The sequence below is a fragment of the Dermacentor silvarum genome, chromosome 9, assembly GCF_013339745.2.
Source record: "Dermacentor silvarum isolate Dsil-2018 chromosome 9, BIME_Dsil_1.4, whole genome shotgun sequence".
NCBI classification, from domain to species: Eukaryota; Metazoa; Arthropoda; class Arachnida; order Ixodida; family Ixodidae; genus Dermacentor; species Dermacentor silvarum.
Window position 1 is genome coordinate 132,517,540 of NC_051162.1, and position 27,020 is coordinate 132,544,559.

The 27,020-nt window shown below is 43.4% G+C and overlaps 1 protein-coding gene across 1 annotated transcript in view; it reads right to left on the reverse strand.

Annotated features, from left to right (window-relative positions):
- LOC119464384 (serine/threonine-protein phosphatase 5-like) overlaps nt 1-27,020 on the reverse strand; it is a 119,174-nt gene that overhangs the window by 1,419 nt on the left and 90,735 nt on the right. The window contains exons 2-13 of the mRNA XM_037725326.2: nt 14,371-14,521; nt 14,084-14,253; nt 13,299-13,370; nt 13,080-13,227; nt 10,129-10,250; nt 5,347-5,412; nt 5,184-5,282; nt 4,962-5,067; nt 4,820-4,880; nt 2,441-2,522; nt 1,091-1,398; nt 408-489 (exon numbers count right to left, since the gene is read on the reverse strand). Of these exons, the coding sequence (XP_037581254.2) occupies nt 408-489; nt 1,091-1,398; nt 2,441-2,522; nt 4,820-4,880; nt 4,962-5,067; nt 5,184-5,282; nt 5,347-5,412; nt 10,129-10,250; nt 13,080-13,227; nt 13,299-13,370; nt 14,084-14,253; nt 14,371-14,521 (1,467 nt within the window). The remainder of the gene's footprint in view (nt 1-407; nt 490-1,090; nt 1,399-2,440; nt 2,523-4,819; nt 4,881-4,961; nt 5,068-5,183; nt 5,283-5,346; nt 5,413-10,128; nt 10,251-13,079; nt 13,228-13,298; nt 13,371-14,083; nt 14,254-14,370; nt 14,522-27,020) is intronic.

Below are 27,020 nucleotides of genomic sequence, written 5' to 3' on the forward strand. Positions count from 1 at the left end.
TACGTATGTTACAAGTTTTGTGCAGGCAATGGCAAAACTAACTAAAAAGAAATCTGATTTTGTGATACTGTGCTACTGGTATACTAAGTGATGAGTGACTGAAGCAAATGACGCTTTACATGTGTGCATAGGTGAGACAAGATGCACTAAGAAACTTGCCACATGGCAGCAATCACAGTTAAAGGTACATAGGGCACAGCCTGTTAAAAATGTTGACTGCCATCAGGTGTGCACTCACTACAGAAAACAAAAGTTCTCAGCCAGCAATAACACATAATGGTCATAATGTTCTCGTAATGGCATCATGGCATCATCGTAATAGCATCATTGTAATAGCTTTCACTTAGATAAAGGTTCTACCGTTGTCAACTACTAATTGCTTATTTTTCAAACTGGTATGAACTTACCACAGCCTCATATGTGGTGAACTTAGGCTTCAGGTCGCGACCGTTCATGGTGATGAAAGCTCCCTTGTTCCCCATAGTGTCACTGCACAAAAACACAAAAAGAAAATATTTCAGTGGAAGTCAACTGTAGTTATGGTAGGAAAATGGACATAATAATCTGAGTATTGCTTCCACATGCTGCGATTTTGCTAAAATGTACCGATTCTAACGCATGACCCCTTTTCATTTTCAACTTGTTTTCCTTAACATGAAAGGAAAGAGCCACAAAAAGCTATAACATATGGTAGCTTGATGAGGTGGCTGCACCCATGACATGATGGCAATGGATAGAAAAAAAAAAATGGTGGTCATGTACAAATAGCTTAGATGAAATACCATTTTCTAAACGTTATGCCACAGCTAATAACAGTGTAATAACAATGCCCACAACTATCTCGCAAGGTAAACATGGCACCTGCGCAAACAATAATAATTTATAGGTCTATAGAGCAACAGCAAACAGTGTCAAACGTACAAGCTACATGAAAGCAAACAACTGCACATGCTTCTATTCAAGCAGAAAACTAAGAATGCGACTCGAACATAAACAGCTGTCTGACATTAGCTATTTTCCTTGCTAAACTGTAAAGTTCAACAGCCAAACAAAATTTGGAGAAATTGAAGAACCCGGATTCAGTGCTAACCAGTAGTTTGGCGCAGAGAAGACAGTGATGCATTTGCCCTGGTGGGCAACCTCGTAGCCGTCGGCCTTGACTTCATGGCTACGCACAATGTAGTCGAGGTTGTTGCGCTGCAGGAAGCGCCGTGTCACATCGGGTCCAAAGTGGATGCCCACACCACGCTTGCTGGGGGAGCGACCCTCTTGGGGCTGGGGGTCCGACCACAGCAGTTCACACATGATGCCTTCCTCAGGTGGTTGCCGGTTGCGGGGTGTCTTGCGAATGTCGTCTAGCGTCACATTGTCATCAGAGAACAGGCCACCATGCATCACCTGCACAGCCCACACATGACAGTGAATACTATTGGAGCAGCTCTCGGCAATTGTAACAAAGGAGGGATTGAGTGCCACAACTGCTGCAATCAGATGCCACAATGGACAGCCGGGTGTGACAAGGTTGGCTTCTTTCGTTCAGAAATGCAATATGTATAATCAATCCCATACACATGAAGCTTTTTAATCTTAGACAACGCCAGCTTGTCTGTGCTAGGCCATCCCCAAACCAGTTTGGACAAGCTAGGCTAGTACTGATTCGCTAAGTTGTTATTTGAACATTTTATGCAATCTCCATCCTGAGTCTCATGAAAGAAGCACCTCAGCTAGGCAAAAATTGTGTAAATATAATAAGATACCTTAGGTGATTATAGCACAACAAGAACAAAAGAATAAAACAAGAACTTGGCACTTTCAGCTGGAAAGCAAGCATATAACCAGGAATGATATGCATATTGTTCGGGAGCTTAGTCTAGCTAGCTAGCTAGCTAGCTCGCTTGCTCTCTCTCTCACATGCACGCACGCACACACGCACACACACGTGCATATGCATGCACACATCAATATGTATAAGTAGAAAGACATTCTTCAGGCTACCTATCAAACAAAAAATGTTTTAGTAATGCTACAAGGTAAACAGAACAAGTATTTAATTTCAATGGTTTTGACCGGTGGACCGGTCTTCATCAGGGTTTACAAAGAAGTGGCACTTCATATACAGTACAGCATGTGACAAAATAAAATTCCTTTCTTGCTGACACTATCAACTACTTCATATTACTAATGAATACATTTTTACAATGTACAATTTACAATACAATGCATTTGATGTTTACCTTTCATTGCCTACTAGGAATGTAGGCTTCCCAGAGAACCGTGCACAAAAGAAATATTTTAGCACTGCAAAGCAGTTCACTACAATGCGTTAAACATCGCATGTGGTTCAATCATGCTAGCAGAGAAAGCAAGCCATGCGGCAAACTATGCAGTAAACTCAGTGAAACAAAGCTATTACATCATCAGAACAGAACGCAGCACACACCAGAACACGTCCATTGATGAGATGAGCCAGGGGAAGCCAGTTGAACACCTCTGTGAATAGCTCAGCCATATTGGGTGTGTATCTGAGAGGCAAGACTTAAGGACCATAAAGCGATACTTCTACAACTGCCCAGAGTCCTCAAGATAACTTATAAGTGTTCATGAGGGCTGCTCTATACTCTGCCTCCTAATTTACTGGCAGTGTCACCAAGGCTACAAGCCTCTGCATGACGTTTAGAAATATGCACTAGAACGTAGTTCCAATTAAATCTCCATGGTACTGTGTATTTTTGTTGTGCGGCTATTTATCCTGTGGATATAGCCTGATGAACTTATTTTAAGCAATATGAATCTTTATGAAGTCTTTCTTGCACCAGCTATTCAGGCTTTTCCTTTTCTAGCGCAAGGATATGGCCTCTCATTTCAGCATCATATTAAGCAATACAAGTAGCATAGCTTGTGCTACAGGAGAGAAAAAATTTGCACATACTATTACAAAAAAGGTTATTTACTATTAGAAGTCAACTATATAACAGTTTAATGAACGGAATCATTTACAGTGCCACGGAGGAATTCGGGGCCGTACTAGTTTTGTATTCTTTATGCAGACATGGAGTTTTGATTTCTGATAGCGTCTGCTGGTTCAACTCAAAGGTTCACCGGGTACTGTTTTCAGCCAACAAAAAACGAGGAAGCACTTTCCTTGTCTGGCGTGCCCTCTACAAGGCTCCCTACTCACTTGCCCCATGTTACAAGACAAGGTGAGAAAACTGCGCAGCTGATTGTTTCAAAATTTTTGCTAGGTTAAGCAGAAAAATGCACCTACATAGCCAGCTAATGCACTATAGATTTACACAGCACCAACATAAATGACGGCTTAGAATTTTCCCAGAAAGCGTTATTTGGATGCTAGCATATCTGACTTCCTTGCATTCAAATGGCTGAGACAAGGGTTAAGTTTGCTGTTGGCAGAGCAGTTTTATGCTGTTCTACATGTATTTCGAGAGCAGACGGTGCTGCACCGCGATGGGACATAATGCTTTTGCAAACTCTCCCCTGGATGACACCAGCTGTCACTGCCAACATATTGTGAAACCAAGTATGGAAACGACCCCTTGAACAGCATCATCTGTCACAAGAGCGAGACATTTGGCGTGCATATGCAATGACCTGTCTGTCTTGTCTGTGTTCCTTTCATCTGTCTGTCTACCTCATTAAAGTTCACAATGCTGAACGAATTTTCCCAATCATCAACTCTTACAACCTGCCTGTGTCAAGCCATGTTTACCAGGTGAACTTGGATCAAACTGGAAACACGAACTGAAGCTAGCACTGACCATCCTTAGAATTACAACTGCCTTTTACTGACATTGACATCTGCAACAGATTTGACGCGCTGAAATTCACATGAACATGATTGTTTCATTCAGATTCTACTGTAGTTTCAACTTCAAATAAGAACACAATTCCAAATTAACGCTCTGCTACAAAATTCCTCAACTGCCAGGGCATTCTGGCACTAAGCACAAGGTCATAGGTTCGACATCCAGCTGCAACACATTTTAAAGGCGAAACAACGCAAAAACACTTCCAGACCACAACTTCAGTAAATGTTACAACGCCCAAGTTACAGAACAACAGGCGTATTAGTGTGACTCAGAGCACCTTCGTAGCCCAAGGTGTAGCTTTTGGACCGTAAACACAAACAGCAAAAACTTGCCACATTAATATTCCAGGTGCCAGAAACACAAAACAAGTGATCTTTTTTTTTTGCCTTCTCAATAAAATTTATTGAAGGCTGTAAACAAACACTAATAAAATTCATTACACAGTAAAGCCTCGTTATAACAAAGTCTCATCTGACACGAAATACCTTCGTTATATCCTATATTTGTTATAAGCTGAGATCAGGAAAAAGCATTTCTAATTTACTTCATTATATCAGATATTTCATTATAGCATCAGGCTTTGATCACACACAAGTCTGCTTTTCACAAGTTACATCAATGTGACCAGAGTGTGTGATCACTGCACCATAAATGAGTTGGCACAGCTGAGTTGCCACAATGGTGCAGCTGTAGAGTCAAAATAAATGGTAACAAAGCTTTCAAGATGATAGAACCACCAGCAATTTGTGCCAATTTAAACATATCTGCCGTATGCAAAATGGCAGGATAGTGACGTTCATTAGCATTTCCAGTTCACAGCAACACACACTAATAGTATGATCAAGTTACATCATTCATGTACAGATGAATGTTGATTTGATGGACTTCGATCAAGAAATATCATCAGTGTGAAAATTTCTTTATAAGACAATACAATAGTTCCCTCAACCCACAGCAGCAGCTTGGCTACACTGTTGATCTGTAAAGGATACTTGGCCTTGACTTCCCCTTCGAAACCATACATTTGGTTCATGGTCTGGCTCTCATGGTTTCCTGCGGAGGACAACAGTTGAGTCTGGCTTCGCAACAATACAGGTGTCGTTAAAGCCGCATGCATTTTAACAGGCTCCTCACCTCGTGACATGTACATGTGATTTGGATAGAGCAACTTGAAGCCAAGCAACGTGAAGATGCACTCGACTGAGAATGAACCCCGGTCAACAAAGTCTCCGTTGAACAGCTGGCCAAAGAACAGGTCAAGGATTAAGCAAACCACACATACAAAAAAGAAAAGTATATATGTGTGTGTGTATAAAGATAGAGAAAACTATCATTACACCACAATCCAAAGGATACATATGGGTTAGTCTCAGATGGCAGCCCATTCAGCTCAAAGATGTTCATGAGGTCAAAGAACTGGCCGTGAATGTCCCCACATACTGTAAACTTGCACTCCTGCAACAATAAAAGTTGTCACAATAAGCTGGTGCCCAGATTCACATAGATGAAGCCACATTACCGGTGGCACGTTGATGTCTACGAGGCTAGGAAGGGGCTGGAACAGTGCCTTGGCATCTACCAGCATCTGCAAAAGGTCAAGAACAGCACGTTCATTATGCACACCCTTACGGCCTTGCGGTGGTTTCTGAATGCGGTGATTAAACCTTCCCAGTTGCTAAATCATGCTGTCATGTACAGCTCACCCAAGTAGTACTACATCTCTATACACTGCAGGGAATTTGTACAAAAAGATGGTTTGCTTTTTCAGTGACTTTTCTTGTTTTTTAATCCTTTCGGTATTTCTTTTATATGAGTTGGCCTAAATCAGCGGAAAAAGCTAGCCATTAAATGTATTAGTCAAACAACAAGAACTACAGCTGATCCAAATTATAAGGAAGTTGCATCCGACGCAAAAATATATTCGCAATATCTCACATTAGTTATGTCTGTTATCCATTATAAGAATACTATATTCGTTGCATGCTGATATCAGCCAAAAAATTTTTTACATTTACTCCATTAGATCCGATAATTAATCATATTCGTGTTCATTACATTCAGTTTCAACTCTATCAGCAGCAAATCGCAGGGACCAAAGCAGGAGAGAAAACACTGAAACAAAAACAAGTGCACACCAAGGAGACTGTGCAATGGCTTGAAAGCTACAAGGCGCGCTAAGGCCAAAGTGATGACACACTTCACGGGTAGTGAAGTGCACCACCAATTATGACTGTCAAAAGAATGTAAGGGGAGATGTGCCCCAGAGATCCGTTTTCATTGGTAATAAAGGCTATTGGATGAAATTTAGGCAAAATATAGAGTTTATTCTCCTATTTCTGAATATCTTGTCTGGTTATTTTTCTGTGCCTCTGGAAGTTGGAAAAGTAGGGTCTCTAACTGCAAAGTTTGGGCTTCACACCATGCCTAGGAGTGTGTTATAAAATAGTGTATATTGCTACTTATATACAAATGATTGCAATTAAGCTCAGAAATTATTTTATTTTAGCACTAAAAATAAGAATTTAAACATTTTATATCTCTACCATAGTTATCAAAAACACTGATGATTCATTCCTTAAAATGCACACGACCAAAATTGCTGCAACATACAGTAAAACGCACATACTTGCATTCAGCTGAGATCAAGTTACATTAAGTGCAGATTTTTTGTGCACAATCGGTAAAAACCAGAGTAAAATTGAAAAAAGAAAAAAAGTTTGAAGCTTCTAAACATGCTGGTTACTATTTCGGATGATCAATTTTCATGAAAGCTGACTAGAATGCAGAGCAGTCTTTACAGAAGAAATCTAAAACTAAGATTTTCCGGCTTCTCAGAACCCTTGCGAGCTTCCTCCTCCATCCGGGCTTTCTTTGCAGCACTGTAATGACACAACTTAGCTTCAGCTGTTTGTGCTTCAGATTCTCTAATTGCCCAGGGCGACTAACTCCCAAGTTGGAAGAACACCCATAACTGCAGGGTCTCCCCAAAGCCTTTGTGGCCTTTGTTGAACCACGTATGGTATGGCTATAGAAGTGGCCTTTTCTACAACAGTGCATGAACGAAATATTATTTTGGGGCACAGCATCTATATCTTGCTGTTGAGAGACTCAGTCACATTTTGGTGTTTGTCCTGAATAAAGCGAAACGACAGCGCTTCGCTTGTCATCCTCTCACATGTAAGGGGCACAGCCTTTGCCTTAGCAGTGGCGGAAAGTAGAGAATGATCTGGTGCCGGTTCAGCCAGAACTAATGCTCACTTGTTGCTTCACCAGGCATGCTCATCATTTAGGCAACACTTGTCATTGCGAGCTGCATCAGTAGAGCATGAACGGAAAAATGAATTTCCTGCGGCTACCATCCCTCAATTAGAACCCTTTTTCGCATTCTTCTGGTTGAAGAAATGCCTCGATTTTCTTTACACATGAAAACAGAATGTTGAACAGTAATTTTGCAAACAAAATGTAAAAAAATTATATAAAAAAAGATTTTTCTGCCACATGGGGCTGAAAACACAAATGCAAGCAAGAAAAAGTGAACTTCATGGAACCAAAACCATTTATTGTGAGGTTGTGGTAGTAACAATTTAGTGGCAAATACTGTGATAGGCACCATAAGCTGTCGTCAAATAAAATGTAAACAGTCGGTTACACGACCCCCCCCCCCCCCCCTCTTTCTTAACAATGTTTTGCGCGATGAACTTCCAACTGGATTGGATTGGGTTGGATTCTTTTTGCCAATGTGGCCTGACAAAGCACTGGACGTGCATAGAAACGGGACACAAGTGCTATTTCCGGGAAATTTTCCTGTCTACCATACAACCGGAAGAAATAGTCTAAATCCGGGAGTCTCCCGGGTAATCCGGGACTATAACTATACAAAAATAGCAAAATAATACTTGTCTCGTAGAGGTAGACAACACCAGCTGACCAGCAATGTGGACAGTACCGGTAAGACAAAACGCAGGCAGAACCCATCTCACAATGAATGTTGGTGCAGCATGGTGCAGTATATATATATATTCGACAAGATTGTTTAAATATATGTGACACGCGCTCTATTCCGCCCAGCATTGGAGAAATTTAGAGAATTTTTTTTTTGTCAGTGAATACCCCGTGACCAAAGTTGGCGTGAAAGAGGTTCATTGAATACAGGCACATACCCAGTCACATAGCCAGTGACCCAAGTTGGTCCGACGACTGGTTTCGAACCCGGTCCCCTCAGCACAGCCGCCCGATGCTCTACCCTTCCGACCATGGACTACCAAGTGACCCAAGTTAGTAGGAAAATGGTTAGATCCATAGAAAGACAGACAGACACCGGAAAGTATGTCATGTATCTTAAGAGCATTAATTGTATTAATAAAACAGCCTTGTTATGGTATCCTTCCGTGTACTGAGTGTTGCACAAATAGAAACGCCAGGTGTACCGACTTTTCCAGCTAAGCAACTTGCTGATTTCCACTTAAATTTCATACAGAGGTGCCATTTTGTGAGTGTTTCACTTTACTAGCACACCTGCAGGGTTCTCCCCAGAAATTTTTTAGGGGTGGACGAGCCGACATTTTGTACGCATTAACGAAACTAACGCGAGCCAGCAATGCATCCTAGAGCAATTGCTAAACTTCGCCAGGACAAAGAAATGTACAGCTCGTTGCTGTCAAAATGCATGCGAAACACGCGCCAGCAATACAAATCTGCACCAGACAATACGTGCGCTTGCTTTGTCTGCAAGGCAGCAGTAACAAATCGCGATGGCCGATTTTAATTTTTGTTCGCTTATTTTGTTGTTACTTCTGTACAGCGAATACAGTGCTATGGCTACCTGAAGCTCAGATCTCTTTACGATGGTTCCAAAATCGCGGCATTAATTCAACGGAAAGTCACGCTAGTGATGCATGATGGCACCTCTCAACGCTTGGTTTTCTACTTGATTTTATACTCAGTTTTTGTCGACAGCGTACTAGAAATGTGCGATTTTCTCAACTTCTTTTTAAAGTTTGCCCACACGATAAAAGAACGCTGACGATTGCAAAAAAGGAATAAATGGAATTCTTGACTTATCAACCGGAGCAGTTGGAGGTTGGTGGCCTTGAATAAATAAATAAACCCGGAGCAGTGGACGATAAACCAGAGCGGTGGACGGTAAACCAAAGTGGTGGGTGACATTTCCCCCGCCGCCCACCATAAGCACTGTCTGCCCGTTTCATTTACAATAAAGCTGAACTCTGCAGCGACGGCATTCAAAGTTTGTTGATATTGTTGCAACAAAATGGTGGTGCATCTGCCGTTGCTACAGCATCTTTCACTGTAGTGTGGGCAAATGAAAAAATTTTACGACAACATTGAAACTTTTTTCAATGACGTGCACCATGGCTTTACTTTGACGGAAACAGACAAGTAATGCTTGGAGACATGGTATTAAACTTTACACACTGCAAAGTGCTACCGCTAAGGCAAGTTCAGCTGAAGTGTCAGGTACAGCCGACCTCAGAAGTTTTGGCAGCACGGAAAATGAGAATAAGCTGAATTTTCTCGCAACCGCACCAGTGTGTGAAATGTGTATCAGGAATGTGACGATTGTACGGAGAAGTACCAACTCTACCTTTTGGTTCAAGGACGTGTGCCCAGGCTGCGATGAAATTTAGAGTTTACTCGGATCCTGTGTTCCGAAAACTTTTGTGGTGGGCCTGAGGCTCCTATTTATGCAACACTCTGTACATGAAAGAATTCCATAATGAGGCTGTTTTTAGAGCGCAGCTCTTAGGCAACAGTTCCTGTGGCGAGTGTCGGCGTAACCGAGTTAAAGAGCACAGCGAAAGATGAAAGCGAACGCGCAGTGCAGCAGGGGATGAAAGATGCGAGGAGGAACGCGGAGGAGGAGGGTGCAGCGGAACCATGAGGCGGAAAGCAGAGGAGGATGGTATGGCAAAAGGGTGAGAAGAAAAGCGTAGTGCGGCGATGATGGCACTAGAGTAGTGCGCACTGTCTGGTAGATTTGGCGGCGGCAGCTGCTGTGCATCGGGCCCACGCGCTGGCTCTCGCGATCTCCAGATTAGCGAGTCAAGTCGCACCACACTTTGCTCCGTTTGCAACGTGCCGCACGAGACAGACTGTCCACGCCAGCCAATATATCGTGAAATGAAAACACATATAGAGCTGTGCTCAAATTTTGCATTAGGGAGTAGTGTAATCGTTTAATTTTTTTGTTGCGCCCAAGCTTTCGTGGGATGCTGCCACAGTAATGCTCCCACCATATGCGTCAACTGGCCAGTCAATCCTCTTAAAAGTGAGGCAAACTTGCCTTGTATGCATATTTCCGGTGCAGCTTGCGACCCGCCTTGAAGGTTTCCATGAGCTCCTTCATGAACTCCAGTGTCACCCGGCCATCCTGCAGCTGGGGTCCCTTGTAGTCGTCCTCAATACCTGCGTGTACGGCCATTAGAGTCACTCTGTAGAAAGCAAGCATGCAAAACCATAAACTCTGGGATAACGGAGCTCCACACTAAGTTTGGGACAGAGAGCCTTCTCAGTGCTGTGCCAGCCAATCTGAATGCAACTAAGTATATGCCCCCCCCCCCCTACACACACACACACACACACACACACACACACACACACACACACACACACACACACACACACACACACACACACACTTTTTTTAAAGCTTGAACGATTTTTTTTAAAGACTGGCCACGACAAATAGTGCTGTTTAATCTTCTAAGGTGCATTCTGAAATAGGTGTAAATTATCTGTACAAGAAACCGAAATGTGCAGGTGGATAATTAAAATTATTCACTAATTGCTTTTATAATTACTCCCCTTAGGTCACCATGACGTTTCAATTGTGAAATTGAGGTCGTGCTGTAGTGAAGTTTGCATAGCAAGAATGGTGTCACGACTAACACTACTTTCGAGATATTCTTCCTTGAAGTGTGCTACACAGTACATTCGTGTTCCAAAAGCAGGTGCAAAGCAGTTTCAGGACGTTAACTGGATCACCAATGTATTATTTAGTAGATGTTGGGAATGGATATCTGGAAAATCGAAACATGTTGCATAATGGCAAAAGTTACGCTGATCCTGTACACATTTTGGAATTTATGTAAAGTGGTTAATGAAATGCTATAAATTTTCCCTTTTAATTCCTGCATCATTGGCGTAAAGAAAAGCGGCGTGCGCACCAGTGCTACGCAATGTAACGCATGCAGCAATAATCTCAAAAGAGCTAGTTGCCGTTGGCAAGAATTGTGGCCTAATGGTTAGAGCATCAGCATGCTGTGCTGAGAGACCAAGGTTCAATCCCACCATCGAGCACATAATTAAAAATTTTTTTTAGAAGTATGACCTATTCGGCAAGACCGCAGCAACACCCAGCAGCTACGATTAGGAAAGTCGAGGGTTCGAAAAGAAAGCTTTGCTTTAAAAATTACTCACTGGACCTATTTAGTTAACCACCTGCGCAATGCAATTTGCCAGACTAATAATGTTTGCCTTTGCAAGTAATCCGCCCAAACATACTAAATTGCGCTGTATGAAAATTTGTTTGAAGCAAAGAAAGACTGGTACAGCACGACATAAGTTAGGCAAAAGAGACAAAAAAAAAAAAATAAAGTAACGGGCACGATAATGTCACTCCGCAAAAGTTGTATGTCTGCAATTATAACACAGGTAAAAGAGCACTGCAAGCATTATGTCTGACAGTATAGCTAGATGCAGTGCAGCAAGCAATACACACAGTGGGTGTCATACCCCTGCAAATACACAAAGCTACAAAGGAAATCCTTACAAGTTTCTCAGAAAAAGGCTTCATGCCACTCTTCAAGTGGATGACAATTTTTCCTGTTTAATAAACTTCGTCCACCTTACGAATTCCTGCAAAACTAATTTGCCACATATAGCATCCCTGTGCTTCAAGTAGTTGATTACTTTGGCCTCGCTTTGTGGTCTGCTAGCCTCCTGGACAGCTCAGATGGCAGAGAGACTGCCCCCAGAAAGGCGATAGTCCTGCGTTTGATCCCCCACTAGACCATGAATAATTTCTCTTCAACTGTAAAGCTTTCTTTCCAAAAACCTGTGTGGGTTTCCTTTGTAGCTTCTCTAAGATGGATGACGAATTTTTCCATTCACTGCTGCAAACAGTGCCAAGACGTGCGAACTGCATTTTTTTTATGGCGAAATGACGGTAAATTTTATCATAAATCGTTCACTTCCCTTGACAAGCTTTCACCAGGATTATGTACATCACAAAGAGTTGGTTCCACATTTTCAAGTATTGTCACCAACTTTCTCTCATGCTTGCAATGCTTTCTTATTTCTGGAAGCTCTTGGCAGTACTTGGCAGCAGTGGCATCTGTTGACTTCAAACATTAATCTATCAATTAAGCTGTACTTAATTTTTCACCTTCAATGACTCTCTACAAGATCAGCCCAACCCACCTCCACCCCACTGTAATGCCTTGGGTGCTGTGTTTATAACTGAGCAAACACCATATTCAAGGCCTTGAAAAACACTCACATAGACCAATAGCCTTTAATAGTAGCACTGTCCCTACACTGACTGATTAGATCCACTACATTTAAATGATGACAGCCCTGTGTTTCATTCACTATGAAAAAGAGACGTGCCTGGGGTCCTCTATACTCTCAGACAATTTTCTGTGTCAGTGAAGTGAAAGCTACACGAGTGGAGCTGGTGCACAAGTGTTACTGCAACAAGTAGTCCAGCAGAGTTTGACAGCACTTTCTGTTCCAGTTTCTTGGAGCAGAGGCCAAATCAGCGTAGCTTCCATTCGTCACAGTTTCCCATTTGAACAATACAGAAGCTGAAAACAAAGCAAAAGCTTCAAATGTATCACTCGGTGAATTTTATGTTTCATTTTAAAACAAGTGCTGCAATAAGTAAGATGTTTACCCAGCTCAATCAAATGCGAATAAGACTGCAGGATAATGTTCACGAGCGCTGTTGCCCATGCCCTTCCCTTGTATCATTCCTCGCACTGTTTTTGCTTTTTAGAATCATGTACCAACTAGCCCTAACAGAAAACTCTCCTCAAGTATAGCAGTTGTCTGGGACAAGAGTATTGTACCCTAAAACTGAGAGAGCGAGGAAAAAAAAAAGCTTCAGTGAATATCAGTATAAAGCACCACTATGCAGGTGGGTCTAGTGCACACGACAGTCAAAAAGCCAGTGCATAGAAGTGCCGAAACTCGGCAGCACACACCACCCCCCACTGATCACTCTTGCCTTACACATAGCTTCAATGTCAATGCTGTCTGCGATCGATTTCTTGGAGTCGTCCACGGCTATGGCCCGCTCGAAAGCCATGCGCCGAACCACCTTGAGGCACTCACTGTACTTTGCACTTGCATCGCGGTCGCTTGGCCGTGCTTTCGTTACCTGCAGCAAACGGATTCTATGTGCACTGTTCGACACATTTGGCCAGCCAGATTGTTCAAGACACCACTCACCGCCTCGAAGTCCTTGAGTGCTTGCTTGAACTTTCCTAGCGACATGTATGCAGCCGCTCGCCTGTAGTAACCCTGCAGGCCCCAAGATGTGGTCATCATTGTGAGCACAACTGATGAACAATAAATTATCATGTAACCTGCACACATTATTTTAGAACTATCCTTATGGTGTAAGTTGCGCCACTGAGGTGACACACACGGAGACACTAACACGCAGACACGACACGGGCACAGATCTTGCGCTATCATGCTCACAGTAGCTGCCATAATGCTGTTTGTACTGCTAACAGTGAGCTTGAGGATAGACAGCATTTGGCATTCAAGTAATAAGAGAAGGAAAGAAGAAACAAAACTGAGGAGCCCTAAATTTGTCTTTGTGATTAAGGTTTTCAGGCAAAAGGAAGAAGCTACTTGCCGTTAGTACCAGCTAGCCACGAGGTTACGAGCTACGCAATAATTTGAATGCCGCACAAGACAAAACTCGTGACAGTGCGCGTATAGCAAGCGTGTTGGCTCGACTACTGTCAACAGGCATCTCTAATTTTCGCTATCGACAAAAACCGCTGGCGCCGCGCAGAGGCATGCGACAAACAGTTGGCAAACGCAAAGCTACCACGGAGGCACCGTGGCAAGCGCATTGCAAATTCGAATCATGAGAACCAACAGCTTCGCCAGCACTCTGGTTGGGCCCAGGTTAGGCTCGGTTGTACTACCGGTGAGCAGATAAATCATTTCACGCTCGCACGGTGTTGCTAGCCACACAAGGTTCGGGAACACAGCCGCACCTTCACGTAAGTCCTGTCGAGCTCGATCGCCTTGGAAGCATCCTTGAGCGCGTATCCGAAGCACTCCGTCTTGAGGTACGCGAAGCTGCGGTTCCCATAGTAGACCGCCTTGTAGGGGTCCGCCTCGATCGCTTTTGAGTAGAGCTCGATGGCGGCGTTGAACTCCTGTTCTGCGAATGCAAACCACAAGTGTTGGGAGGACGAGCAGGATCGCGGGCAGCGCACGCCGCAGGTGCCGGCACGTCCATGTGCTCGTCCGAGATGCCTTCGACGGGTGTAACACTTACTTTTGAAGTGCTCGTTGGCTTGCTCCTTGTACTTGGCGGCGAGCTCTTCCTTTTCGGGCGAAGATTTGTGCGCGTACGATTCATTCCGGAGTAAACAATCTGCTTCGGAGCCGCCTGCACCCTCCAATATCGCCGCCATGTTCGACGCAATCTGACATCGGCCGCGGCGCACATTCGCATTCTCAGATCAATAATTTATGTCGAGGCTGCTCAATAAAGCCGATGCATGCCCGCGAACATTGACTTTTGTTTGTTCGAATGTTTTATTTATAATAACATGCTTGAGAGAAAACATAAAAGAAGAAAAGAAAATTTGCATGTTACGTTAATACATGATTCTGCAAAAATGAATCTGGCAGTGTTGGTTGTGGCACACTTGGGAATGATTCGCCAAGATGACCCTATTAAGTGGGTATATATTTTTTTAATTTATGGAAAGATTCTTCTACCATAAGCTGCGCTCATCGCGGGCACTTACAAATATTTGAAAGCCTACACCACGCCATGGCTACTGTGTTCCACCACGGTTCCACGGCTTCACAAACGCGATTTCTGTGTAGTTTATTTTGGGGCAACTGATTCCGATCTTTAAGAGCATAGTAACATAACCACTGTACCAAAGCCTAGGCGTTTGTGCGATTCTACACCCATAACATGCATGGTAAGAGGAACAATTGTTACTGCGCAGCATAGATAGCATTTCAACAAATTCAAAGGTCTGCTTTGTATCGTAATTAACACAGAAAATAGCCATAACTTTATTTACAAAGCTGTGCAAATTGGCACACCTACCACGCATTACGGGTTCCCGAGTTGCCGCCGCTTTGCGTAAGGTGGCAGCAGGGGTAGTCTGGGCTAGAGTCAGTCTGGGCTCGCGACGCCCGCCGGCGTCGCGATTCAAACTGTATTTTGCAATATACGTCACCACCTTTTTGGAAATCTTTTTATATTTTGACCCAAAACTGATTCCTTTGTGTCTGCCTTCAGAAGGGCTGTTTAAAAAGACCTTTGAAGTGTGTTTGGTAAAAAAAAGAAAAAAAAAAAAGGAAAAAAAAACTGATTACAATTGAATTTTTAAAAATTTCCCAAAATATGCCGATCACGCAAGCAGTCATAACTACCGATCCTACTACGCGAAAAGAAAATGGCTTGGTAGCAATGTAGGTATCTTTGCGCTGTCTTTAGTATTAAGTATGTTATAGCCGAAAAACCAAAAACTGTGTAGTTTCAGGTGGTCGCATTTCAATTGAAATTCTATAACATCAAAAGTTATTCATGATTTTCAATAATCCTAGTTCAATGCACAGCTTAATGTTTAAGGAAGAAGCATGGGAAGTTTCATTGAAAAATATTGGTATATTCAAAAGTTACGAGCTTTTTAGAAACAAAAATCAACTGAAAATGAAGTTTCGAGAAAAACAAGAATTACGTTTTCCGAACACTTAATATACATCAAGGGGAGCTCGTGGGAGGCTAAAAACCACCAGGCTCATAGGTGGGTCCCTTCATAGCTGTCACGAGTTCACCTTTACATCGTTTTTTTTTTTTTTTTTCGGGCTTGTTTTTTGTCAACTGTCGACTGACGGTTAGCATTTTTCAAGCGTGTTCGGTCGCTACTGCGGCAAGCTACTGTGGTGTAATACTTATCATAGATATTTTAACATCTAGGACATTTAAAGTGACGAAAAGATAGCTTTCAAAAAGGCAGAACAACACGCGGGATCAGTGTAAATAACACAATGCCAAGTCATGTGCCCCCATGTGGCAATTTCTGCAATTTGAATGAAGAAAGATGGCGATTACCCTTGCTTAAATTTATTGATCTTTAAGATATCTTATAACAAACTAATCTAAAAGTATCCTGTGCATTTGAGCACAACAATAAGTTTGTTTTAATTATTCAAATGTAGGTTTCGTTTTCAGGAAATGTCAGTTTCGGTTTCAGGGAGCTCTGCGTGCAGGTAGAGTGCAGGCACGGCCGTTTCGATGAAACGCACATCGCGAGCGCTTCATCAAGCTCACTTATAGTTCACTATAGCCGTGGTGCAGGTATAAAAAACAACATAACTTTTGAACAAAACCGGATAGAGACGGGATTTTTTCTGCACCACAATTCTGAATGTCTGCAGATTCTTAAATTATCAAAAATTAAATTCGCTTAAAAAAATCATTTTAAAGGGTGGCGACATAACTTAAACAGGACTTTTAGCGTGGATTTACGCTTGCAGTGTGACTTCAGACGCGTCGTTTATTCCTTGTTTATTTGATTTATTTATTTATTTATTTTGCTAAATGCAGATTGGTTCTGAGAAGTATACGGTGACTAATGCGTCATTGCCACATGAATAACGTTTGAAACGAATATGTTTTTAATTTATGTTCACGATCAAGTACTTCTGTTTCTTCTTCCTCATTACAATATTAATAAAATACTTTATTATTGCGATAGCAATTATATGGACACTCAAAAGCAGATTTCTGCCGTCGGCGTCGCCGTCGCCGTAGCCGTCGCCGTCGCCGTGAGGTTCCGTATGACGTCATTTGGAGAAGAAATTGTCGCCGCGCGCCGAACGCTGTATGTGCGAGTGAAAGGGCGCGAGGGGCGCGTCTTTCACGGGGAGTGAACGCACGGCGGAGAACAAACGCGCGTTCTGCGCCGTGCTCGCTTAAGGGCTGCAGAAGTAGGCGTCTCTTTTCTCCTTTTCAATCACCATATATGTAGAGCAAACGCACCTTCTTCCGACGCGCGAGAAGCCGTGGGGGAGGGGGAGGGAAGGGAGGCGACGTTTAGCTGCGGCACCAAGTGCCTATTTATATCACAGGCTCCGGCAACAGTCACCAACGCCGCACGCATTTTGAGCGAACGCGGGCAAAACGCCGATGGCGTCGACAACAGTTCTGCGTGTTGCCGATGCTGCTGCATGTCCAAGTTTATACAGCTGATAAAGCTAATATCATTACTCTGTATAGCTCTCTACAAGTTTGCTATCGCAATTGATGCTTCGCCTTTCAGGTGAAACTGCGACCACTTTTTAGCATGTACGACTATGCAGAAAAGGTAATTTATTGTCTTCCCATATATTATATATATATATATATATATATATATATATATATATATATATATATATATATATATATATATATAATTGTTACTATTATTAATAATGGAAAAACGTTGGGTCAAGAAATCGTGAGTTTTCAAGCACATTCATCATCGTCATCATCATCAGCCTCTATTTATGTCCACTGCAGGACGAAGGCCTCTCCCTGTCGTCTCCAATTACCCCTGTCTTGCGTTAGCTGATTCCAACTTGCGCCTGCAAATTTCCTAACTTCGTCAATCCGTCTGGTTTTCTGCCGTCCTCGACTGCGCTTCCCTTCTTTTGGTATCCATTCTGTAACTCTAATGGTCCACCGGTTATCCATCCTACCATTAGTGCACCCAGGATCGCTGCCAGGGGGGTTGAATGTTTTTGGTGGTGAGCTGGGAGGGAAGCAAGCACTTTGCATGAAATGCAATTTCCTTGCTTTAGCCAGCGGAATCCAACAGAAAAAAAAAAACTCCTAATAAGTATCATGATAATCACACCAGGGTTGATGACGATGTTCATTTCTTCAGCCTTTTACTCAAAGTAATTTAAGAGTGAATGAACAAGTACAAGACGATGATAGAGTGTGTTTGTTAATCAGGAAATTTCGACTTCAAGCCGCCTTCCTGAATTGCAATATCAATGTGAACAGAGCACTGAAGGTACACGTTGGACTGGTAGGGCAGGACGCAAGGGGGGGGGGGGGGGGTTACAACACCCGTCAGAAAAACGGTAAAGTACGACTTAACCACAACCTACAGATATGGTGGCGTCGGATTGTAATTTGAATGCACGAGAAAACATAATTATGTTACGAGGAAACTGAAACACAAACCCATTTTCCAGCATTTCTACCATACCAACACGGCGCGCTCGGGTACTTGCGAAAATGCTATCCAGATGGTGCTCGCATCCTCGGCAGGCCAAATTGGGACTTCGCCTGCCTAATGCGTTTTGGACACACGCGCGCGTCGGGGCAATATCAAACAATTATTAAAATAATAAAAAAGTGCTAGGGCCTTCATATTTTAATTTAAGACGACTTATATTTCCCCCGGAAAAACGTCTTCCCAGCAATGCATTTCTGTTTAAAATTGAAACCGACTTTAAGGGGATCGGTGTAAGCTAGGTCTTTGTAAGTTGGCTTTCCGACATTCTATGTTGCAGTGAAGCCCACTGAAAGAAAAATGCGATGCGAACGGGGCCCGATAACGCTATCGCGTCCTACTCTTGGAGGCGAAGCTTAAGCGTCCTCCAAATTTTGTGTTAAACCGTCGAAGTATGACCTAAACCCCCAGCATTTCGTAGGCGCGTGCACGTTTACACTCGTAATCTGACGCTACTAGGGCATGCGCAGAAGCCTGAACCCAATGCTACCCGAAATCCTGAAGCCCAATGCTGCCCACAATGACGTGAAGACCAAATATTTTTTGACGTTGTACACTCGTCGGTAAGAATTTTTACGCTTCCAGAAAAATACACACGCGTCCCTTGCGATCGGCGCTCTGTGTCAGTCTTGTCGAGATTACCCGCGCCGATAAGAAATCATTAAGCTCCATAGAGCCTGGTACACTTAATCTTGTGAGAAAGGACGGCAGACAGCCTCTACAAGCTATTAAAAACATAAACAACGTTTTAAAGGCACAAAAATTTCGATAATAACCGACCTTTTACAGCACAGTGAAAGCTTGCAATGCGCGTCTTTGAGCCCATAAAACCCCTTTCGCCACCTGGCGAGTGCTGTTCTGTAGAAACAGGAGAGGTGCGTCGACGCGCTTGCGGCGCTCGTTTGGCCACCGCTCCTATTCTACCGCTATATATGGTGGCCACTATACGCTTTAGTACGAAACTACGGCCTGAATATCGATTTCAGTGAGGACGATTGACTATGGCGGCGCCCTTCTCGCCTCTTCACCATGCATCCTCCCATATCTGTGGCTGAGCCGTGCTCCCTCAAGGGCTGCATGAAGATAGCGCCAACCTTTCCTTTCTCAAATGAACCACTTAGTAGCTCATCATTCGATCACCGTCGTTCCCGCGATGAATGTAGCAATCACAACAAATAATTGGTACAGCGCAGGCTTTTGCTTCCGTTCACCTCCCTCAACTACACAGAGAGAGCGTAGTAATCAGTCCGGTGTGTAGACCACAGCTAGGTCATAGAGAAAGAAATTCCACAAGAGGGGACACAAATTGCACGTGGCAAAGATTCGATGGGACTTGACAAGATCGTTCGCAATAATTTTTACCGAATAATAAATAGATTCCGCACGAAGACCATGCGCGGTCGGGCAAAAAAAAAAAAAAAAAAAGCGCAGCCGGCGTGCTAAATGCGCGCGCCCAAAACCGAAAACGGAAGTGATTGATGCCGACCGCTTGGCGCGCTGCCATGAATTCGGCCGCTGGGCTCTATGGGAGTGTCCGCTCTTGTTTCTCTATGGCTAGGCTATGAGCGTAGCGTAGAACGCGTCGTCATGGAAACGTAACAAGCGGGATATTCAAATCGATATATTAAAGATGATCTCTGGCAGATTCTCTTAATTGGCTTCCTATTCTTGTAAATGATTACAGTCTTTTCACTTTTAGAAATGCAACGGCGGTAACAATGCATTTGTGGTGGCGCTATGGTGTGAAGCACCGCCAACAACAACAACAAAAGAGCGAGGTTGCATGCTTTGCAATCAGAGAACGAGCATGTTGAGAAGGAATCATTAACCGATAAGAACGAGCTAGCTATATTGCCCCGGACAGGCGGCACGCCCGTCATGGCTAGAGTGCACTAGAAATACTGCAATTATGCTAGGCCATTCTATAGCCACGCCTAGATTGGCATGCCATGGCTCCGCTTCCGGATCAACAAACGTTAGCGGACCGCATACATCATCCGACTATAGTCGGACTCGGATACAACTTAAGTCTGCAGTGAAGCACCGCCCACGCCCTCATAACCGCCAGCCACTGTTCCTCGGCTAGGTTGCAAATAGTTCGTACTTCAAACTTTCCCTGTTACCTAAATAAGGCCGTAGCAACAAAAATAAAATTATAAGCGCGTAATTCTATATACGTTTTCACTCGTCTATTATAGTGGAACGTACAAGTAGGACAAGTACAGTCGTATCAAGTACGACGCCATTTTGAAAAGGACGCATAACGACGATTTTGTTTGCTTCTGTGGTTGGCTTGTGGAGTAACACAACCCCGCGCGGTCCGTGTGCCTCTGTTGCCAACTGCTGTTTTTATCCTACTATTCGGAGTTATAATTTCTGTATTAATGTGCTAGTTAGTCTTATGATAAAACACTGTAAGGCATTGAGTAGACCACAAAGCGCGATTAATACACTTCAGCAGATACTTGAAATATTATTATTATTTTTTTGTGATCTCACCCTGAAGCCTATAGGTACTGCATAGTGCATTCTAGCGCGGTCGCTTGATCTCGCTCTTATCACGCTGAGTGCTACGGATATTTAAGCGGTGAAAGTCTAGCCGCCGCAGTTTACGTTTGCCTCGAGAGAACTGCTTCTTGGCCCAGTAGGTATTTGCTTAAAGACATATTTGCCGCGAAGAGGAGGCAAAAAAAAAAAAAAAAAACATGAATTAACACACATCCGCCCGTGTCATTGTCATTTGTGTCGTCCTTATTGTGTGTGTCCTATTTGCGGCAAATATGTCTTACGTTTGCCACCGCTGATTTTTGTATGGGCCCTGATTGGCGTTTCGGAGGCCCTCGAACCGATGGTCGAATAAATGCGCAAGATGATGGTTATGAAGACGCGACGAGACGAAATAGCAGCTTAAACACTGTTCCGCTGCTTTTATCTGTTCGCAGTTTTATTAGTAGTTTTATTCCCTTGACAAACCAGGCAAGTAACAGTGCCTATAGTCCGGACCATAAAATGCAATATTTCTGCGAAATGTGAGCAGGAACATAGCAGCAGTATAAGCGCAAAATCCCCTTCTTCCTTTTTTTGTTTTGTTTAAAATGCAGGAAAATACATATTACGTTAGGAAGTTCTAAAGCAAAAGCAGACCTAAGGACGTCCTACAATTACAAATCTACAAATTTCGCAGCAACTGACTCTTAAAGTCGGCTTTTTGTTCTCCCTCTATAATAAACAAAGTATCGCAAGCAAGAGAGAGAGAGAAAAAAAGCATTTATTAAAATAAAGAAACGCTAGAATCGGCACGTCGACGACGAGCCCTCTCCCGAGCGCGTTCATTCTGGATGGATTTCCATGAAATTTCTTCAAAATTAAATCTGTCCGTTATGTAAGACAATGAATGGCTCATACCCCCGTAAACGCGGCCTCCTCATTACGACGACAGAAGAGAAGTGAAATTCTACGCTGGAATGATTAGTGGCAACGCAGCCAGCTGGGGAAGCAAGACGACAACGACGAACGCGGGAGCAGTGGCACGAGCCCGTGCTGAGCACGAGCGCGTGCCGACCACCTGTGCAGCTCTGAGAGCAGCTGTTTTTTTGTTAGCGTTACATCGCCTGAAAATATCAAGTTCTTACGACCAAAAAATTAAATGCGAAGCATTTCTTGGCAAACATTTACCACTTGCCAGTATCTATCTATCTATCTATCTATCTATCTATCTATCTATCTATCTATCTATCTATCTATCTATCTATCTATCTATCTATCTATCTATCTATCTATCTTATCTATCTATCTATCTATCTATCTATCTATCTATCTATCTAGCCGCCTACGTCTTTGTGCTCTCATGGTCGTTTCGTTAAGTATGACAAGAGTGTATGACTAACAACAATGATAGGCCATGACATTAATGTAATGAGTACTAATGACATGCGTGTCATGTAGGTCATGACAATGACACCGAAAAAATGACAATGACTCAGCAAAAAAATAATAACACTCAAAAACCACTGAAATGGGTTCGGACGTGGGCACTAAGTGAAGGAAACACAAAGGATTGTGTTAGAAGTCATAGTCATGGCCTCGACTAAGGAAAAATGAGAATGACTCAGCGAAAAATGATTAACACTCAAAAACCAATGTATTGGGCTTGGACGTGGGTACTAAGTGAAGGAAACACTAAAGGATGGTGGTCGAAGTCATAGTCATGAGCATGACTCAGCAAAAATGACAATGACTCAGCGAAAAATGATTAACACTCAAAAACCAATGGAATTGGTTCGGACGTGGGTACTAAGTGAAGGAAACACTAAAGGATGGTGGTCGAAGTCATAGTCATGAGCATGACTATGGATTTCGCCTTAAGGTCTGTTAAGCGTAGCTAAAGGGAATCCTGAGGACTCATGACATGAATATCATGACATGCGTGTCATGTAGGTCATGAAACAGCCGCCTACGTATTGATGCTCTCATGGTCATTTCGTTAACTTGGTAGGCTCCCCGCACACTGCTTGGCATAACATCGATTCCCACAGGGCGTGGGATCTGCCGGCTTTTTCCAGAACATGGCAATTTGTTGTGACAGACTGTCATGAGGTCCCCTCTTCCGAAGCTCCTTCCTAGTCCCTACATAAATAATGCAGAGTCAGAGCAAAGACTCACTCTCAAGGATTTAAAGGATTTGATAAATGAAATTAGGCTTCGTCAAGTTTACGCAGTTTTCCTTCAATTTAGGATAAAGCCATGCATGACGCTAACATATGATATCGGTGTACCCACCTATTTTATTGCGATAGCAATTATATGGACACTTCAACCGGATTTCTGCCGTCGTCGTCGCCGTCGCCGTGAGGTTCTGTATAGATAAAATATTCGCCGCGCGCCGTATGCCCGAGCGGAAGCGTGCGGGGACGCGCGCTATCACGGAGAGCGAACGCACTCATTCTCCCAAGCGCAAGCAAGAAAGCGGGAAGCCAGCGCCAGAGGGAGCGGGGGAGGGGGGGGGGGGCACTTCTACTCTGCCAACAACCGCGCTCGTCGCTCGCCCGCACCGTCTCTTATCTCCACACGGCTCTGACCTTCGTATGCGCTGTGCATTCGCCGCTCAGTTTCCGTTGAAGAGATAGACCGCACGTACCTTCGCTTGCTGCCAGCGTTTTGACAGTCGTTGTCTGCAGTCATTCAGTGTGATCTATTCATGTTTGTTTGTGCGCGCTCACACCACGCTTGTTCATTTTCCAACGCACGCTACACATGCAATGCTGCCCGGATCGGCAGTGCAGCACTACAGGTGTGTCCCTTCGCACGCGCTGCCCACGGGAAGCGCTTCTCATCAACACCACCGTTTCACACACGCCTTCTCGTGGTCATCGAGTCTCTCTTCATGTCGGTCTACTTACGCCGCAGCACACCTGCTTACTTAATCAGCTCATGTTTACTACAATTCATATTGCTACCAAAGCCGCTCATCTTACTTCGTATGGCATTGCTGTGTTGCTATCGCATTCATTGCTTCGCCCTTAGGGCGAAACTGTGACATTTTTTTCCTATACAAGTTGCCCGCTCGTAATTAGCTCAGTTAGCTGCACACGTGTTACGCAGTTCACGACCATCACACGGTGCGATACAAGCAAGGTTTGCCTCCTAAATAAAATCTACCATTTGCAACACTCTAATTCTTCCGAACAAAAAAGTTTTTTTCTAGTAATGCCAAATACAAAATACTTTTACACTGGTGTGTATGTCTTGCATCCAGCTAGATTATTACGCCACTTTGATGACTAGTGTAAAAGCGAAACACATTTATATGTGTCGCATCACGAGCTCCCCCCGTTTTTTTTTATTGTGTTTGTTTTGCACATCTACTGACAAAACGGGCCCCATTTTTTTCCAGGAGACCTCTCTAGCCTCGTTTTATCGCGCTTTACGAATACTCGATAGTGTGCTAAAAAACATAGCGTGCATTCTGCAACACCGTGGACTTGTGCGGGGTGCAACCATTTGCAACGTCGTTTCTCGGCCTCCATCCTTGTGTCGTATAGATAGTATTCATGTGACGTCACGCAGCCATGTCTCACCGCGCTGGTACCCTAAGATGGCCACTACGATGACGTCTTGCAACGTATTATCACGCGCAAACTGTTTTGCTTTTTCACGGCGATTGTTTTTCACCGGTTTATCATTGTTATCGCTCTGACGTTCGAATTAAGACACGCTTTTTGTTGGTGTTTCACCGGTTTATCATTGTCGTCGCTCTGACGTTCGACACAAGACGCGCTTTTTGTTGCTGTCATGCTCCTTGCTTATGCCCCTTCTCGACCTGCTGGTACCCCAATATGGCGTCCGCGATGACGTCCGTGCAACCTATGTATAGAGAGTCAATCTGTTAAAATTATAGCTGCTGACGAATATGAAAGTAATTTATGTAAAGCTAAAACAATTTCTAATAATTCAGCCGGCAAAAAAAGGCGTGAAGTCGGGTAGTCGAATCGAAAAAGATAAATTCAGAGATGCCGATACCTTGCCCATGCACACCTGCCTTCTCTTCACAGACGGAAGCGCTAGTCGCTATCACGGTTTTTATTTCTAGATGTGCAAGGTAATTTTCTAAAATACCGGTTAGTTATTGATAGGGCAAATGTTTTTTTTAGAAGGGTTACTTGGTAAAATTTAATCGAAGCCAATCTTAGCGATCAGAGCAGAGCTGCTTAATAAGTCTAGGTCACAGAGGTGAGCTTGTAATGGGTCGAATAGAGTTTGCACAAGAACAACTTGAGAGCACCGTAAAAGAGATAACTGATATTCAAAAATAAGTCTGACTCATTTATGAAAACGTACTGATACCTCCTCAGTTAGAATGTATATATATTTAGAAAGGTTTGTACTGACGGGACATGGAACCGAATGAGAAGAAAATGGAGGCGCGCTTCTCGATTTAAGATATTAATCGCGACATATTTAGGGAGACCAATACATAAACGCAATGCTTCTTGTCCAAAAAGACCAGTCCTGGGGCCGTTATTTTTCACTTTAATCCACATTTTACCCTAACTGGCGTGCTCAGCTCTGTGTGTCCTTCCTACATTCGCTACTTTATGCCACATGCCTTGAGTCTGTTATTGTTGCCTCAAAACATGCCTCTCTTCTTGTTTTGCCTCACGCTGTCTTCTTTCCTCTCTTCTTCCACTTTTACTCATTGAATCATGACAGCAAATATAACTTAGTCTAAATGGCAAGTTTACCAGGCTTGCAATTTTCTAGTCTCGCTTAAAATCCCCATTTAGCGCTGCAGGACTATGTGCCCATTCCATTCCAACTCCGTTCCATGATCCTGAGCTCCCATTCCATACCAGGTGTTATACAGTGTGGAATGATTCCGGAATCATTCCAACTCCGGAGTTGCCACTCCGCAACTCAGGTGCATATTAGCCGAAAAATCGTTTGCAAATTGAGAGGTTAACTCTTTCCGTAACCGCGCCCATTGGGCATCGTTAGCACTCTCTCGATGGTTTGAAACGCCGCTTTCGAGACCTTCCGCGCCGCTCATGGACATACTGCGCCATCGGACGTGAAAGAGGAGAAACTATATCTTTGTTTTCTAAGCAGTTTGCTTTTTTCCCGATAGGCGGTGATTTTTAAACGCGCACCGGCTACAGCTAATCAAAACCTCGGTCCAAAGAGCAAGGCACTGCTGACTAATGCCATAGAGCCAAGTGATTAGAACAAAGAAAATTACCGTTGGATAGCGTGAAAGCAAGATGAACCTCATCTACAAAGGCAAAGGAGATAAGGATAAGACGAGTTAATACAGGCCAGTTACAGTAACGTCGGTGATATATAGAATGGCAATGCAAGCCATAAAAACAGAACTGTCGAAATGGGTGAAAAAAAAAAAAAACGATGTATTGGGGGAACTAAAGAATGGGTTCAGGCCAGGCAGACGCTTAGAGGATAATATGTTTGTACTAACTCAGTGCATAGAGATTTCAGTAGCTCAGAAAATACCTTTATCGATAGCATTTCTAGATTATGACAACAAAGACAGGGAATTGTTATGGAATATTGTTAAGCACGAAGGCATAGATGACGGTTTCGTGGAGCTGCTGAGGGAGATATATAGAGACAACCAAGTACAAGTGGTATGGGAAGGTCGAAAGGGTAATGAAATGGTGGGAATTCACCAAGGATTGACGTAAGGATGTCCTCTGTCTCCATTGTTGTTCACGCTTTAGGTTAAGGGTATAGAAAGACGACTGGAAAACAGCGAATTAGGTTTTGATCATCCTACATGCGTAATGGACAAATGGTGCAACAGAAGGTCCCTGGACTGATGTATGCTGATGACATTGTGCTACTAGCGGACAATAAAAAAAGATTTATAGATACTTGCGAGTATCTGTGGCAACGCAGCGACAAATCTAGGCCTTAAGTTTAGCACAGAGAAATCGGGAATTATGATCTTTAATGAAGAGACGAGTAACTTCGTGGGTGTCAATTCAAGCAAGTAATACCCATAGTGAAGCAATATACGTACCTCGGCGTACACATAAACGAAGGAAAGAATTACTCAAGCAACCACCAAGATAATCTGAAAATAGAGTGGAAGCGGAATGCAGCAATAATGAAACACAAAGCACTTTGGGGCCACAATAAGTATGAGGTGGTGTGGTGC